Source organism: Suillus clintonianus (genome assembly GCF_016758775.1).
Source record: "Suillus clintonianus strain FC179 chromosome Unknown DEU56scaffold_38, whole genome shotgun sequence".
Lineage (NCBI taxonomy): Eukaryota > Fungi > Basidiomycota > Agaricomycetes > Boletales > Suillaceae > Suillus > Suillus clintonianus.
Window position 1 is genome coordinate 285769 of NW_024539262.1, and position 17001 is coordinate 302769.

The 17001-nt window shown below is 48.7% G+C and overlaps 5 protein-coding genes across 5 annotated transcripts; 3 read left to right on the forward strand and 2 right to left on the reverse strand.

The window, feature by feature from the left end:
• Positions 1-1743: 1743 nt before the first annotated feature.
• DEU56DRAFT_712948 (uncharacterized protein) lies at positions 1744-2040 on the forward strand (the record flags this gene model as incomplete). Its single annotated transcript, XM_041347535.1, has 1 exon — positions 1744-2040. A coding segment is annotated over one exon (297 nt), but the record flags the coding sequence as incomplete, so codon positions are not given.
• Positions 2041-4825: 2785 nt separating this feature from the next.
• On the forward strand, positions 4826-7687 carry DEU56DRAFT_913040 (uncharacterized protein; the record flags this gene model as incomplete). Its single annotated transcript, XM_041357475.1, has 3 exons — positions 4826-5200; positions 5258-6246; positions 6367-7687. 3 exons carry the CDS (start codon positions 4826-4828, stop codon positions 7685-7687), a joined length of 2685 nt encoding a protein of 894 aa, XP_041208209.1.
• Positions 7688-8574: 887 nt separating this feature from the next.
• DEU56DRAFT_756366 (uncharacterized protein) lies at positions 8575-9042 on the forward strand (the record flags this gene model as incomplete). The annotated part of the gene is made up of 4 exons (XM_041350031.1): positions 8575-8818; positions 8858-8873; positions 8910-8939; positions 9015-9042. 4 exons carry the CDS (start codon positions 8575-8577, stop codon positions 9040-9042), a joined length of 318 nt encoding a protein of 105 aa, XP_041208210.1.
• A 433-nt stretch (positions 9043-9475) lies between these two features.
• DEU56DRAFT_756367 (uncharacterized protein) lies at positions 9476-10377 on the reverse strand (the record flags this gene model as incomplete). Its single annotated transcript, XM_041350032.1, has 3 exons — positions 9476-9891; positions 9950-10100; positions 10156-10377. The coding sequence occupies 3 exons, from the start codon at positions 10375-10377 to the stop codon at positions 9476-9478; spliced, it is 789 nt and encodes a 262-aa protein (XP_041208211.1).
• A 447-nt stretch (positions 10378-10824) lies between these two features.
• DEU56DRAFT_756368 (uncharacterized protein) lies at positions 10825-12614 on the reverse strand (the record flags this gene model as incomplete). Its single annotated transcript, XM_041350033.1, has 5 exons — positions 10825-10919; positions 11126-11626; positions 11684-11837; positions 11904-12347; positions 12414-12614. 5 exons carry the CDS (start codon positions 12612-12614, stop codon positions 10825-10827), a joined length of 1395 nt encoding a protein of 464 aa, XP_041208212.1.
• Between the last annotated feature and the right edge of the window lie 4387 nt (positions 12615-17001).

Genomic DNA, 17001 nt, shown 5'->3' on the forward strand with positions numbered 1-17001 from the left:
ATTTTCGCAATTTTCACTATTTGGCAAATCTTTCTTTTTTTGTATTCATATTTCCTCTCTGATTCTTCCTTCTAGTTCTCTTGCCTGCTATTAAGATAAATTTTTGCTTTTTGCTTTGTGTTTTGAGCTATAAGAGCTATAATAGTTGTGGTATATTCACCTAGCTATAGCAACTTTAATAGAGCTATATAGTACTATACACCGGTGTGTAAGCCTGCAGAATCAGGCACTTGGCTATACAAGCTATAGGGCTATGGAGTCTGTATAGTGGTGTGGGTAAGGAAATAGGAATGTCAACTCTGGGGAGTCACAAGGATATCTACCTCAAGAGGTGAGCTAGTAGAATTGTCCCTTAAGGGATGCTACTGAGACAATCTCTCTAAATAATGAGAGGGATCAAGAGAATAGCTGAAGCCAAAGATATGTGAAGGCACGTGAAGATGTGTGATGCTGATGTGGTGGACTGTTAAAACCATATTCAACAGGTTGGACCGGAGGGGCGTGGCTTCAGCTCATGCACTGCACCCTTTACCTGAGTATGTGCCCCTAATTTATGGAGGATGGATATCATTGGCTGAGGCAGTATGGTTGGTTGGTTGGTTAGGCTGGACGAGAGAGGTAAGACTACCCGAGACTATGTCCAGGTAGAAACTAACAAGATATGGACTACCTGAAGGTAGAGGCGGAGGGATTTAGCCATAGGGATATAATCCTGAGGCTCGGAGGGTCGGACTAGGATGACAATCCTAAGGACCAAGAGAACACGAGGAATGAACTGAGTCTAAGATGATATTCAAACTAAGGAAATACCACGGGTTACAGGGAGTTTATATACTGTAGTGTACCCATCGGGTATCCGGCCAAAGTGCAGTCTTCGGAACATAGGGCTATGTAGAAAATGTACTAACAGACATGAAACTTCTGCGGACAATCGAGAATGGAGCTGGATATTAAATGGAACAAAGGGAATGAGTTCAATGAAAAGGAAATGAATAGACTAACAGAAGGATCAGAATGAACCCAGACATTAACTGTCAGAAGGATCCAGGCATATAGGGGCAGCAAGAAGCATATACAAATGGGGACTCAGGGAAAATGAGTTCTAGACTGGACCCAAGGAACTGGATGGACCGGACCAGATGAGAAGGTTTAGGAACAGGATATGACATGGACACGCAATATGCGCAAAGTAGGAATTGGATGGTGGCTGACAATAAGGATACTCCAGAAGGCTAATAGACAAGTCCTAATACAACTAGAGAGATGATAGACAATAGCAGTGATGATATTAGCACTCAATGCACAACTAGGCAATATGGGAGGATATGCTGAGTAAAGCGCTGGTATGCGGAAGGATGTGCAAGTGCTGTGCGTGCTGTGGAAGAGTGCAGAAGGTCGCGCATGTGAAGAAAAGCTGGCAAGGACGAGTGTAAAACTGCTCATCAGACACACACTAGCTAAAGAATCAAGAATGAAAACGAGCACTCCAACGTATCTCCAAAAAAGTAAATGAAACACATAATAGCCTACCGTTGAAAACATGAGCCCCAAAGACACATAACACAGCAAAACAGTAACCAAAACATAAATAAGAACATATGTAACATACACACCATCAGCATACTGACAAAAATTGATAAATAAAACAGATAACGATAAACGAACCTCTGCCTTATCTTCGTCTCCTCTGAGACTTAGTACAGAGCTCTTACCTGAGTCTACGCTTTCAGCATAACAAATGAAGGAAACGAAGCAGCCGATGTACTAGCAAATCAAGGAGCCCAAAAAAATAAAACAGACCTGCTAAACCTAGATATACCAGCAGATTTTGACCTACAAGGAGCAAAATTAGCAATGATAACACAAGTATTAGCACACCAAGGAATACAAGAAAAGACTCACATAGAATACAAAAGAACTACACTCATGAATCTAGACATCACTAGACGCGCTATAAAAGAAATATCGACAACATTAGAAACGGATGATAATATTTGGTCGAGCTGCAGACACCCAGACATATCAAAAGCTTGGAGGGACGGCTCCCATTAGGTGCCAGATGTACTGCTTGGAGGGACGGCTCCCATTGGGTGCCGCATGCATGCATTGCTAGTACAGACGGCTCCCATTGAGTGCCGCATGCATGCATTGCTAGTACAGACGGCTCCCATTGAGTGCCGCATGTATTGTATGGAGGGACGGCTCCCATTAGGTGCCGGATGTACTGCTTGGAGGGACGGCTCCCATTAGGTGCCGGATGTACTGCTTGGAGGGACGGCTCCCATTGGGTGCCGCATGCATGCATTGCTAGTACAGACGGCTCCCATGGAGTGCCGCATGTATTGCATGGAGGGACGGCTCCCATTGGGTGCCGCATGTCTTGTTGCGAAGGACGGCTCCCATTGAGTGCCGCATGTATTGCTGCGAAGGACGGCTCCCATTGAGTGCCGCATGCATGCATAACTAGTACAGACGGCTCCCATTGAGTGCAGCATGTATTGCATGGAGGAACGGCTCCCATTGGGTGCCGCATGTCTTGTTGCGAAGGACGGCTCCCATTGAGTGCCGCATGTATTGCTGCGAAGGACGGCTCCCATTGAGTGCCGCATGCATGCATAACTAGTACAGACGGCTCCCATTGAGTGCAGCATGTATTGCATGGAGGAACGGCTCCCATTGGGTGCCGCATGTCTTGTTGCGAAGGACGGCTCCCATTGAGTGCCGCATGTATTGCTGCGAAGGACGGCTCCCATTGAGTGCCGCATGCATGCATAACTAGTACAGACGGCTCCCATTGAGTGCCGCATGCATGCATAACTAGTACAGACGGCTCCCATTGAGTGCCGCATGCATGCATAACTAGTACAGACGGCTCCCATTGAGTGCAGCATGTATTGCATGGAGGAACGGCTCCCATTGGGTGCCGCATGTGTTGTTGCGAAGGACGGCTCCCATTGAGTGCCGCATGCATGCATAACTAGTACAGACGGCTCCCATTGAGTGCAGCATGTATTGCATGGAGGAACGGCTCCCATTGAGTGCCGCATGTATTGCTGCGAAGGACGGCTCCCATTGAGTGCCCCATGCATGCATTGCTAGTACAGACGGCTCCCATTGAGTGCCGCATGTACAGTTATCAATCGGTCCGTGAGACACTATCACTCCATGATACAAAATGCATCTCACACATCCACAACTCACTTTATGGCCTCAATAATACTTCCATAAGCTTTGTTGACCTTGCCTCTTACATGGCATCAAATTTTGCCCAAACTTCATCTATGAAATTTTGCTTGAGAAGTGTGTTTGTACTGTATATAGTCTTAGTTTTAGCTCTTTGAAAATTTAAATTCTATTGTGTTCAATATTCAACAGTATAATAACACAAAAAACTACAATAACTATATTAACAAACATTCAAACTATCCATACCATATATTCAAGCTGTTTGACATCAAGAATTAAGTGTGTGGTGAAGAAAACTGGTGACTGCTATGTGTAACTGATAATAATTTTGCTAATGTTTCGAAACTTTTGATAAGGGAAGTTAGTAATGAGTCACGTGTCTCACAGAGTGTTAATGAGCAAAAAAGAGGTCCCCTCACTGTTTTGAGTGTCGTGCATGAACGGTTGTATATTTTTCTCTGAAACTTTAAATATGCAATTTTGACATACAATACTTGCTAGGAACAATACAACTGAGTTTTTATACAGTGTTGTAAAAGCACGGTACTTCATTTTTCAATTTCGTGTCCCAAATGCCGATTGATAACTGTACTGCTTGGAGGGATGGCTCCCATTGGGGGGGGCATGTATAATGTATGGTGCGCTGACTGTAACATCCAACTTTGGCTCATACCATCATAGTCTTATGATATGATTGTAAATTTTATTGCCTGTTATGGTGCACCAAATAGCAATTCAACCTAAAACTGTCATATTCCGTACCTGAGGCTTCTCGTCCGGTCCGTTCTAGAATTAATTTCCCCGTGTCCCCATTTGTATATGCTTCTTGATGCCCCTATACGCCCGGATCCTTCTGACAGTTAATATCCGGGTTCATTCTGATCTGTCCGTTAGTCTATTCATTTCCCTTTCATTTAACTTGTCCCCCCTGTTTCATTTAATCTCCGGCTCCATTCTCGATCGTCCGCAGCAGTTCATATCCGTTAGTACACTTTCTACATAGCCCTCTGATCCGAAGACTGGGCTTCGGCCGGATACCCGTCGGATACACTACAGTATATAAACCCTTTGTAACCTGTAGTATTTCCTCAGTTCGAATATTAACTTAGACTCTGTTCAATCCTCGTATTCTCTCGGCTCTTAGGATTATTATCCTAGTCCGATCCTCCAAGCCTCGGGATTATATCCCTAAGGCTAAATACCTCTGCCTCTACCATCGGGTAGTCTTCCCTCTTTCGTCCGGCCCGTCCGTACCCCTCGGCCGACGATATCTGCCCCCTGTAAATTAGGGGCACGTACTCGGGTAAAGAGCGCAGCGCAAGAGCTGAAGCTAAGCCCCTCCGGTCCGACCCGTTGAACACGGTCTTGACACAGATGAACTGAAGATTCATTATGTAAATCATGTCACAATCATTACCTCATCTATTAAACTTATGTCATGGACCCTGACTGTGACGTCACAATCATTATCCCATCTGTCAAACTTTAATTCTTGACCCTGACTGTGACATTACGTCACAATGTCCTATATAAACTCCAACTCCATGATATTAAGAATGAAATTCTTTTCCCCCGCCTCCCACAACAACATCCTGTACTGGGGGTATCTTCCATCCTTGCGACTGTTATCATCTTTGACATGCCAGTCAACGCACCTAACCACGAGAATATTCAAGGGTGCTCCCTTGCCACATTCAACAATCAATGTGTCCCCCTTTTGTTTGCTAATGAGCCACACGAGCCTGTGGATCATGCTATATACTACAGAGCCCTCAATCTCGCACTCACTGGCAAGGATCCTGCCACTGGTATCCAGTATTCCATAGAACCCACACGTAACAGAATCACTCGTGACAGAGAAGTCACTGTAGTCAGAGATTATGACAGCCTCATCAGCTTCACTCATTGGATCCCTATCGTCCGAGACATCTATATCTATCCTCTTTCTAATCCTGTCGACACTCTTACCTCCCATGTTCACGTCAAGGTTCCAATGAAGATTCATGCGCTACGGGTAAATCTCTCTGCACCCTTTCATATATGCAGTGCCACTCATAGCCACTTGTAACAGCCTGAAGTGCCAGTATATCCACACCAGATTCCCAACATATGCTTGGGTGTTGCAAATGTTCGCACCAGGTTGCGAATTTTCTTCCCAGCATTGTATGAACAGGGCAAAACCTCTGTCGAGCTTACTCTCGAGCAGAAAACCGCGATCTATGAGGATGGTCTGTTGCCCACACTCAAGCACCTCAATCCAGAGACTGTAACCAATTGGCCAACCAGCTATGCCACTGCCCTGATCCGTGCACAGAAACGCAACAATCAGTATCAATATGGAACTCGTCCTTTCCCTTCTGCCATGGTGCCCAATCTGGGATATGAACTGCCTAGGTTTTTGTCTGAAAAGCATCCGTGGGCAAGAGACATGCTGTTCATGACACAGGTCCAGGGTGTCAAGGAGGCAAACCAACATATTCCGGAGTCTCAATATGACGCATTGGAGGCGCTATTCGAAATGATGGATGACCTGGATCCTGGTTTGCGCGAGGAAACTAACTGCTGGATTGATGTAGGACTGGAAATATCCGAACCGGGCTTCTCGTATCAGTGGCGTACGGACTCTCATACCCACATCATCAACCACTTCACGTGCCTGAATGACAACCGGGCTGCCAACTATGTCAACGGTCCCTCACGCGACTACAACAGAGATATATGTGCAGGTTTATTGCATGTCTCTGGATTCCGCGGCACATTTGCATTGGGTGACGATAACCCAGTATATTTGCAAGCTTACACCACGGATAAAGCACTCATTCAACAATTGGACGGAGGAAGACATGGATTGGCGATAAGTGGGAAACAGCTCTTGGAAGGGTGTCCACCTCCATATATGCAGAAGATCTTCGACGTGTACTACGATGCAAAGGAGAACCACAGCTGTGCTGCTCGTCTCGAGCTCAGACTTCCAGTCAAGTATGCCGCCAGCAGGGGTCTTCGATTTACAGAGGAGTTGATACGGAACAGCATATTGGCATTCGAGAGCAAGGATTGGTGGTGAGTGAGCAGTGTTTTTGGTTGGGTGGCTGGTTGGTGTGATTGGTTGCATTCCACAATGGGAGCCATCGCCTGACTGTATGCATTGCATTGGGCTGATGCAATATTCCTTCTTTGCAGGCAATGGCGAATTATTCGTGTGACGGCATTTTCGCGGACCTTGGCTTTGCAAAATCAAACTGGTGGTGCACTTCGGATAGGACCTGATGCCCTCGCCCTGACTGCAGGGATTCACTGGATGACCAATGGGTTGCACTCCCGGCCAGATGATGGTTCCGCAGCACGTGATGTCATGTGCACCGTGCTGCCTTTGACACGGGATTATCAAAATGACATGTTGCAAATCCGTCCCAGGGATGCCAACATTCAGCACGGTGATATGTTGCCATTCAGCGCGTTTGGAGCATATTTTTTCCGAGATATTGTCTGGCCGCCAACAACAGATGTTCCCCGTCTGCAGCGAGGCCCCATGATGCGTCAGTCAACATTCAAGTTTGTGTTTGGCATGGATTACGATGCACTAAAGCGCAAGTACCATCCTCCGGCTTTCATTCCCCGGACGATGGTGCCACGGACACGGGTGCGGACACAGAAAGGATTCTCCAAGAGGCACCGAGTGGATGATCCGGCACCGGCACCAATTTTTGTAGGCCTTGATATTGACTTGGGTGGTGCGCAACAGGATGCTGGCGAGGACCTCCCATGGGAGGAACGGGCTGACTTACCTCCTGATATTGAAGAAGAGTGTTCGGTCCAATTGACGAAGCTTTGGAATCAGTTTTGCAGCGACTTGCTGCAAAAATGTGGAAACTTGAAGAACCAGCAATTCGCGGCATCGCACTGCAGACTGTCGATGGAAGAACGACTACATGTGACTGACGAGGTTTACAAGGACTTGAACCTGGCGATGGTCTTCAACCGGGTTCAGTGGAAGAAAGTAACTGGACAGGAATGGGCGGATGCTTTCGACATTTTCTTTCCGCCTCGGAATGCACCGCTCCGACTGCAGCCACAAAACTTTCCGACCATGAAGTATTGGGAGGAATGGTTCCAAATGAAACAGAGATTGCCGCCCCAATCTGCTGATACAATCAGAACCAGGTACTGGAGATTGTTCAAGCAGTTGTTGTGGGTTCCTAAGCCACACAAGGACCGGCTGTGGAAATACACGGCAAACAACGACTTCAGGATTCTTCCGGCCAATTATGGGGGTCAAGCCCCACAAGTGATTGTGAGCCCATCGTCAAATGCTCCAAGATGGGAGCCGGAGCGTGTGCCTGGGGGAGATGCTGAAGGGGAGGAAGAGGAGGCTGCTGAGGAAGAGGAGATGGATGAGCCTGAGGTGAACCGTCGAGAATGGGTGAATGGGATTGCACCGATCCCGGACAGGATCTTGCTGCGTGAGGAGGAAGAGGAGTCAGGGTCAGAGGAAGATATGTAGTTAGTTGGTGGTTGGTGGTTGGTGGTTGGTTGGTTGGTTGGTTGGTTGGTTGGTTGATTGGTAGATGTATATAAATTGGTTGGTTGGTTAGTGGTTGGCTTCAATACCCCTTAGACAAACAGAGCGCATGATAGAGATAGAGACGACCCCCCTGGGGGACCGCGGGTGTCAAGGACACATGTCAAGCACGTACGTATCAGGCGGCCGCCAATAGGCATTGTGTCAGCCAAGCACGCATCTGTGAGACGGCTCCCATCGGGGACCGTGTCTGTTAAGTCAATTACTGGATCACTCAGCTGTCATGCGGGTTCCATGTGGGACCGCGTGTGTCAAGCACACCATTCGAACCACCTGCATCTTAGGCGGCTCCCATTGGGTGCCGCGGATGTCAAGTGGACTGCTTGATCGCGTCGGGCTGTGAGGCGGCTCACGTGTTATCCACGACATAGGAAGGTGCACATATATCATATGCTCGTGGTCTTGATTAATGCAATCCATAACAGGAGCCGTCTCAAATATGATGGTCGGTTGGTTTGAAAATGTGCTTGACAGACGCGGCCGCTGTGTGTGAGGTGTAAGCACCCACCTGTGAGACGGCTCCCATGGGGGACCGCGCCTGTCAGTGATCTTGACTTCCTTTGGGAGCCGTCCGGATTGATAGGTGCGGTCCCCAATGGGAGCCGTCTCACAGGTGGGTGCTTGACAATTGTCCACCACAGAAGCGGTCCCCATTGGTAGCCGTCTCGCAAGTCGGTTGCTTGACATCCGTTCTTGACAGATGCGGTCCCCAATGGGAGCCGCAGTCTCATATATTGGAGCGCGCGACAAGTGTGTGAGGTGTAAGCACCCACCTGTGAGACGGCCCCAATTGGGGACCGCACCCTATCATGAGCTTCGGACATACATGCACATGCACCTGTGAGGCGGCGGCTTCCATTGGGGACCGCATGTGTCAAGCAGACTTGTCGCGCGCGCCAATATATGAGACTGCGGCTCCCATTGGGGACCGCATCTGTCAAGAACGGATGTCAAGCAACCGACCTGTGAGACGGCTTCCAATGGGGACCGCTTCTGTGGTGGACAATTGTCAAGCACCCACCTGTGAGACGGCTCCCATGGGGGACCGCGCCTGTCAGTGATCTTGACTTCCTTTGTGAGCCGTCCGTGTAGGTGCGCCGTCCCACTGGTTAGTTGGTTGGTGCTTGACCAGTGTGTTTGATAGGTGCGGTCACCAATGGGAGCCGCTTCACAGGTGCGTGTGCTTGCCCGGCGTGGTTCTCGATGGGAGCCGCATTGTAGGCAGGTGCTTGACATCCGGTCTTGACAGATGCGGCGGGCCCCAATGGGAGCCGTAGTCTCACGGCTGGGTGATTGAAGGTGATTGAACAACGACCTAAGATTTTGTCATGAGACGGCTGGCAATGGAGTTGTGTATGTCACCACACATCTTTGAGATTAGTACTCTGCCTCTGAGACGGCTCCCTTTGGGGACCGGTTCTCCGAGCATTTGAATGGTAGGCCGTCTGACGGGCGCATATTGAGTCACACCGTACATAGGACAGTGCGGGTCCCCAACGGGAGCCGTCTCACAGCCAACATAGTGATTTGAATGGTCATTGTGATCCACACAGCACTCACAAAGAGTGCCACTCATTAAATCAATACTCACGTCTGAGCACGGGATTAAGTACTCAACAACCCAAGAAGCCCTTGCATATCGTATGTAAAGCGCTTATGCGACGTATGTATTTCTATTCATAAGGTAGAAACGACAGCCAGGCAATCTATCTACAGGCGGCGGCGCTTTCTGCCCATGTACGCGTTAATCTCGCTGACTTCCTTTTTCAGCATACCAAGGGCCGTCTCAACAATGGATATCAAGCCAGGCAGCGCTTGAATCCTCCCAGCCAAGTAGGCATCCTCTTGATAGCTCTCTGAGTCTTCCTCCCCCTCGATTTCGGCCAGCTTCCTCTTGTGACTGCTGTTCAAGAGGGCGTATGCGCCAGTTGTGTTTGAGGGGCCGGCCACCGGCTGAGGTGTTGGCGAGACCGTGGACTTGGTGTTGGCCTTGCCTTTGCCCTTGTCCTTGGCCACGGCTGCATGCGCAGAGTTCGGAGCAGGTCTGGGCCTAGGAGCCGCGGAAGGCTTGGGAACCGTAGGAGCCGCTGGGGCCGGCGTAGGCGTTCCCTTCGCCTTGGCTTTCTCTACACTCCAGAAATGAATAATGGCGAAGTCGGTAGACAATGAACTGACAAAACTCACCAGCGACGAGCGAACATCTGGCCTTGAGCTGCTTGCAGTCGAGGCAAACCATTCCGAAGGGGTTTTTGTAGCATTTGTGATCCCTCGCAATGCAACGTGTACATGAGACCCGGTTGGTAGGGCGCTGGGCGCTCATGCGCGGCGTGAACTTCTGAAGTATGTTAGTTATGTGAGGAAATCAACAATCGCAACACTAAGAAACTCACCTTGACCTTCGGCTCGGCCTTCTTAGGGATGGAGGTTGTCGAGCCTGCTGTGTCCGACTCAACGGGGATCAGACTCTGCTTCTTTTGCTGGACTACAATCGATTTTGTGGCTGACATCTCGACAACCTCCTCCTGATCCGCGTCCGGCTCTTGGTCTTGCTGCTGCTGCTCCTCAGCAGGAGGCAGAGCAACGATATCGTTATCGGCGTTGTCAGAAGACATGATAATGTGATGATGAAAGAAGGGAAAAGAAGATCGATGAAGAAGTGAAGGTAAATTATAGTGAACAGCAACTCTCCGGCCGTGCGGCCACATTTGTGGCCTCATTCATACACTTCACAAGTTCACACACCCGATTTGGCAAACAATTAATCCCAGATCACGTGCCACGTTCCAGAAATTGTGCCAAGTCCAAATTCTGTGAACCGATGACGCTGCACAGTCACACTAACGTGGCCCGCGCCTATGCCGATGGGTGCCGTCTTACAGACGGGTGGCCTGTGCATGATAGGTGGTGTGCTCGCCAGATGCGGTTCCCCATTGGGAGCTGTCTCACAGCATTAAGTAGTCAACGACCAAGGAGCACTTTTATTACAGCGGCCCTCATAGAAAGCCGTCTCATAGGCCGTTACCTGAAACATAGCTGAGATATTAACATTAACATTAACATTATCTTATCTTCCCCATCGGCCAACTGCCAGTTCCGGTGCCGATTGTAATGGAGCTCGACGGCCTCTCCTCAAATCCGTCTAAGCTTGGCGACGCTGCACACGAAGCCATTGCATATATCACTTCACACATCCGCTCGCATTCCACATCCCTAAAAGTCCAAACTTCAAAAAGCAACTACCTGGTGCCGCTGGCTATACATACATACTGTACTGTAATCAATCCATTGCGCGAAATTAGAGGCGGCGGCGCTTTCTGCCCGTGTATGCGTGAATCTCACCGACTTCCTTTTTCAGCGTACCAAGGGCCGTCTCAACCATGGAGATCAAGCCAGGCAGCGCTTGAATCCTCCCCGCCAAATAAGCATCCTCTTTAGCGCTCTCTGAATGTTCCTCCCCCTCGTTATCGGCCTGCTTCCTCTTGTGACTGCTGTTCAGGTGGACGCATGGACCAATTGCGTTCGAGGGGCCGGCAATCAGCCGAGGTGTTGGAGAGGCCGTGGATTTGGCCTTGGCCTTTCCCTTGTCCTTAGCCTCGGGTGTTGTGTGTGAGATGCCGGCAACCGGCTGAGGTGTTGGCGAGGCCGTGCATTTGGCATTGGCCTTGCCATGTCCCTTGTCCTTAGCCTCGGGTGCAGGCGCAGACTTTGGGGCAGGTCTGGGCCTAGGAGCCGCGGTGATTGTGGGTGCCGTTGGAGCCATGGGAGGCTTGGGAGTCGCGGTGGTCTTGGGCACTGTAGGAGCCGCCGCAGGTTGGGGAGCCGCTGGAGCCGGAGTGGCCGTCGCCGTCGTCTTCCCTTTCTCTACACTCCAAGAATCAACGGTGAAGTCGGCAGACCATGAATTCAGAGAGAACTCACCAGCGACGAGCGAACATCCGGCCTTGAGCCGCTTGCATTCGAGGCAAACCATTCCCGCAGGATTGCTATAGCACTTGCGGTCCCCCTCAATGCAACGGGCACATGAGACCGGATTGACCTTAGGGGTCGCGGCGCTCATGGGCGACGTGAACTTCTGAAGTAGGTTAGATTTAGGTTAGTTATGTGATGAAATCAAAAATCGCAAGACTAAGAAACTCACCTTGGCCTTCTTAGACATGAATGTTATCGAGCCCTCTGTGTCTGACTCGACGGGGATCGGACTCTGCTTCATTCGCTGGACCACAATCGACTTTGTGGCCAACATCTCGACAGCCTCCCGCTCCTCCTCATCCGCGTCCGATTCATGGTCTTGCTCCTGCTCATGCTCCTCTTGCTCCTCTTGTGGTTGCTCCTGCTCTTGCGGGCAAGTTTCCATTGGATCAGTGGTGGTTTGCGAGTGTTGCTGCTCGTCAGGTCCGGCTGGCGCCTTCGCCTGAGCAGCAGCACTTGCCTGCATCGCGACAGCGTCCTTCATTTTGCTGATCTCGCGCTGAAAGGCCTGATGTTTCAGCTGGACTTTGCCACCCAACTGCCTTTGTGCGACCGTCAAGTCGAGCGGCGGGCGGTTCTTCCTTGCGACCGTCAGGCAAGCGTTCAGTGTACTCTGGTGTGTGGTGTTATCAGAATCTGAAAAAACACAACAAAGAAAAAATTGTTGGTGGCGACGTACTAGAATTTGTATCCAGCGCCGGCACCATTCTTCCTTTTCGACACACAGCGTGCCCTCGTTTTCGGCAGGAGCTGAATCGATGAGCCCTTGCATACCGCCACAGAGCTCTTGAATCTTGTCTTTGAGAGCGGAGGTTTGCTCGTCATCGGGCACAGCAGGAAGCGGAGCAAAGATATCGATATCGGCGTCATCAGGAAACATGGTAAGGTGAGGATGATGAAAGAAGGGGAAAAAGATTGAAGAAGATGCGAAGGCAATTTATAGGGAACAGCGACAATCCGGTTACTCGCCCTCATTTGTAGTGTAATTCATAAATTTCACGGTTCACAAACCCGATTTGGCGAATAATAATCCAAGATCACGTGCCAGGTACGAGAAATTTTGCGAAGTCCGAATTCTGTGAACCGATGACGCTGGACAGTCATGCTAATAACCCGGTCAAAGATAACAGACCGATCAAATACATATCAGTGAGTACAACATGTGAAACGGCGCCGCCATGGGGGACCGTTCGTGCGGTGGGAGTCCAAATTGGATCAGTGTCAACATGTGACACGGCGCCCATGGGGGACCGGCTCTGCCATAAGGACAGTTTGGATGGATGGTTGCCTGTGAGACGGGTCCCAAAGTTGACCGAGCGGTCCCCATTGGGAGCCGTCAAACAGGGGGGGTGATTGGCAGACGTTCTTGACAGATTCGGTACCCAATGGGACCGCTGCTCAAATTCACAATCGTCAAGCACCCCATCTGTAAGATGTACATCCACCCATTTTGTAGACGGCTCCTATGGGCATAGGTGCGGTCCCCATTGGGAGCCGGCAAACAGAAACTTAGGACAAGTGCGCTCGGTCAACTTTGGGACCCGTCTCACAGGCAACCATCCATCAAAACTGTCCTCATGGCAGAGCCGGTCCCCCATGGGCACCATGTCACATGTTGTTGTGGTTGTGGTTGTGGTTGGTTGGTTGGTTGATATTTAACACCTGAGACACAGCGAAATAACTGTGTGTGACAGATTCCATTCGCATTGAGGAATAATTTCTTATGAAATACAATATGGTCTACCTCAAAAATCATGATCAAAGCATGAAAAGGTCCACAATTAGTTTTGACCCCAGATTCATGGACAAAATTTGTTGGCACAGATGTGCCTAAACATCAGATTCATAATCATATCATGAAAATGACAGGCATATGTGAACCACAAAATTATTAAATCTAAACTCTGTGTTAAATCAGTTGAGGGGGACAGAGTGCAGTTGTGTTTGGTGGGCAAAGGATGTAAAACATTACAAACATGTGCTTAAAGCTAGATTCTGACAAGGATCTTGAAAATGTGCATGAGTCAGGTGAGTGCCCCACTGAGTGTGCCACTTAGCGGAGCACTGTCTGATTGGTTCCACTCAATTTGGTGGATGTACCATAACATTGAGTGTGCCAGATGCAAAAAGTGAGGTATGGTACTAGTATTACAGGTCAGTGAAAGAGACCAAGGTGGATTCCTGAGTGATAGAAAATGAGAGATAGATCATGTGCAGGGATGGAATCTGAATTAATGGGAGGGGGGCTGTTACGACAGAAGTCGCATTCAAACTGGGGTGTTTAATAAAGAGAGTATTGTCCTCTAGGTTATCAATCGGATGTTGGAATGTCAATATACCCGGTAGCCTAAGCCGTTGGGATATGATGGAAGGATAGGTATGCTTCTAAGGCGAAGCTGAAGAAGGGTTTCACTTTCGACTATGAAGTCTAGGCGAGAGATCGGTATCGGCTCAAAGACAGATAGTCTAAGATAATCAAAGATAATATCAACTCAAGGATAGCGATCCAAGAGTATAGCAGTTTTGTACTCAATGTCAAGAGATCAGATGATCATTCAAGTAAAACCCAGTAGATTCAAGTTAGGGAAATGAAGTACAATGGAGTCAACTATATATAGGGGAATAGGAACAGTGTTCAGGGAACTAAAGATAGATATATCAGGAACGTAGGGTCGAGGGTATATGACCATGAGGTCAGGGTTCAGGGTTTGCGAGAAGATCAAGGGAAATAGAAGCACAGGCCGTGAGGTGGAAGATCAAGGGTTCAATGGAAGCATCTAGCTTCTGTCACAGAAGGTCAGGGTTGGCGGGGATCAAAAAGTGTGCATCAAGCATCATGGTGAATCGTGAAGAGGTGATGGTTGTGATGGTGTGATAAAGTGAAAGGGTGAGAAAGAAAAGATAGGGGGCCATGTTACTGTAACAGGGGCAGCCTTTTCTTTCCTAAATGTGAAGCTGTTTCACATTGTATACAGCAAGGGACGAGCAGCTTGTAGTTCACTTGATATCATATTAGTTCACAGAGTAAGAAATTTTTGTAAGGCTAGCTATTTGATAGGTAACAGTCTATACAGCTTTGTTGATAATCATACATGTGTTACGCTAGAAGCGTAGACTCAGGTAAGAGCTCTGTACTAAGTCTCAACGTGAGACGAAGATAATGCAGAGGTTCGTTTATCGTTATTGTTTGGATCTAAGCTTGGTGACAAGAATCGGCAAGTGAAGATAAGGCTGATGGTATCGATCAAGTAAAGACACTAAGACGAAGAGTCTTGAGTGAAATCGTATACGAGAGCTGTCTTGCTCAAGGAAGGTCTATCAGAATACTGAGTAGATTCAAGTTAGAGAATACAAGGCAAGACAATCAACTACTTATAGGTAAAGGTCAGTTCAGGGCAAGACTACCAAGGCAATGGTAAGGGTACAGGGTACAAGATAAGAGATACAAGATAAGACGGTGATCAAGGATGCTGTACAAGAAGGTGATAAGGCGTCATATGGTAGTACATGATAGGAGAAAAGATAGGGGGGACCGGTCCGAAGTATGTTATCGTAACATTACCTCCCGTTCAAAGGTTTGAAGTCACCGACTTCAATCATCCTGGTTGGAATAATAGATGGGGTCAACGTCAATATCTGCCAACATGGCGATGGTGTCGAGTTCATTCTCTTCCCGTTCTTCTGCAACGCGAGCACGCTCATGGTCAAAGGCAGCTTCGAGCTTAGCCATTTCTCCATGGAACCTATCAGCAGATTTTCCGTGACGAAGGAGTTTCTTGCCTTTGAGGAGGGGACAGAATGGGGTAAGGTGCTTGGGAGTGTATTTGCCACAAATGTGGCACTGGTACCTCTTGCAGTGCTTTTGCTTATGCTCCCAATTGTTGCAAGTACGACAGACGCAGTTGAAGGGATAGGTTTGAGTTGTTTCTCCGGCTTCATACTGTGCTCTCTCGATGGAGTATTGTGCGGTGGTGGTGCATCCTGGTGCAGATTCGAAGTCGTAATGTTTGTAATGATGTTGGCTTAAAGGAAGCCCCATAGAGAAAAGCAATCTAGGCTTCATCCGAGTAAGCCTTTGCGCTCTGCGGAGAACATCCATTCTATCGTCGGGATTGACAGGTGTAGTAGGAGGTGGGACAGGGATAGGGGCATCGTTTTGCAATGGAGAATAATGCAAAAGTTCAGGGGAGAGCGTCCTTGACTGGGACGGGGAAATATCAATGGGAAGTTGCTGCTCTTCTTCTTCAACTTTGGGGGAAGGTGTACTGGGAGGAGATAGACCGAGGAACGAATAATAGTCCTGAGGTGGCTGGGCTACAGGAGGGGGTGTGTATGGCACATAGAGTGAGCTGCTTCGCTCTACTACTTCTTCATCTTCTTCGATGACTAGGGGAGGGGTCGGAGTCGTATGCCTTAATGCTGCGATGAATGGCTCGGGAGGTGGATTAAACTCATTTTCATCCTCTATCCTCCTGATTGCGTCATTGAAATCAACGGTGAGTCGGATGGCATTCAAGACTGCATTCTTGATCTTGCTTTGGTTGTATCTGATGGGGATCGCACCAAGACTGGTGGAAAAGTCGAGTTGGAACTGCATGAGTTCTTTGAGGGTGGCATTGCCGACCCTTTCTACATAGGTGTCAAGCCTCATAGCATACTGGATGTCGAGAATAACGGCTTCCCACATGGCCCGATGCTGGCCAGGGGTCTGGGGACGAGTGAAGGGGTTGTTTTCAAAGAAGTTGGTGATACTGTGGTCGGAACCATAAGAGCAGCTGGAGCGGTCAGACATGTTGGTTTCGAGTTAAGGTAGGTTTAGAGGCCTAATGCTCTAGAGACGAGCTTGAGTCTCTTTTTATAGGCATTGAGAAGCTCCGCTGTGTTTTCAAGTTCCGTCTCAAGGATCCATGAGTTCTCAGATTCAGGGTATCCAACCCAAGATACGAGATAACGACGTCTTGTGCCTGCCCCTTTGTGCGAGAGTATGGCTTCGATTTCGTAATGTTCTTCTCCATTGATAAGGTCAGGAGGTGGTTCGGTGAAATTCGGGCCGTGTATCTCTGTCTCTTGATAGGAGGATAGCTCAGAAGTGTGGAATGTGGAGTGAACTCTCCAGGTTTTTGGTAGCTTCAATTTGAACGTGATAGGCGATAGGACTTCTGTGATTTCGAAAGGGCCGTATCGTTTAGGAGCTAACTTCTTTGAGGGAAGTCGTGTGATGAGGTGTGTCGCGGAAAGCCAAACTTTATCACCACGTTTCCATGGTT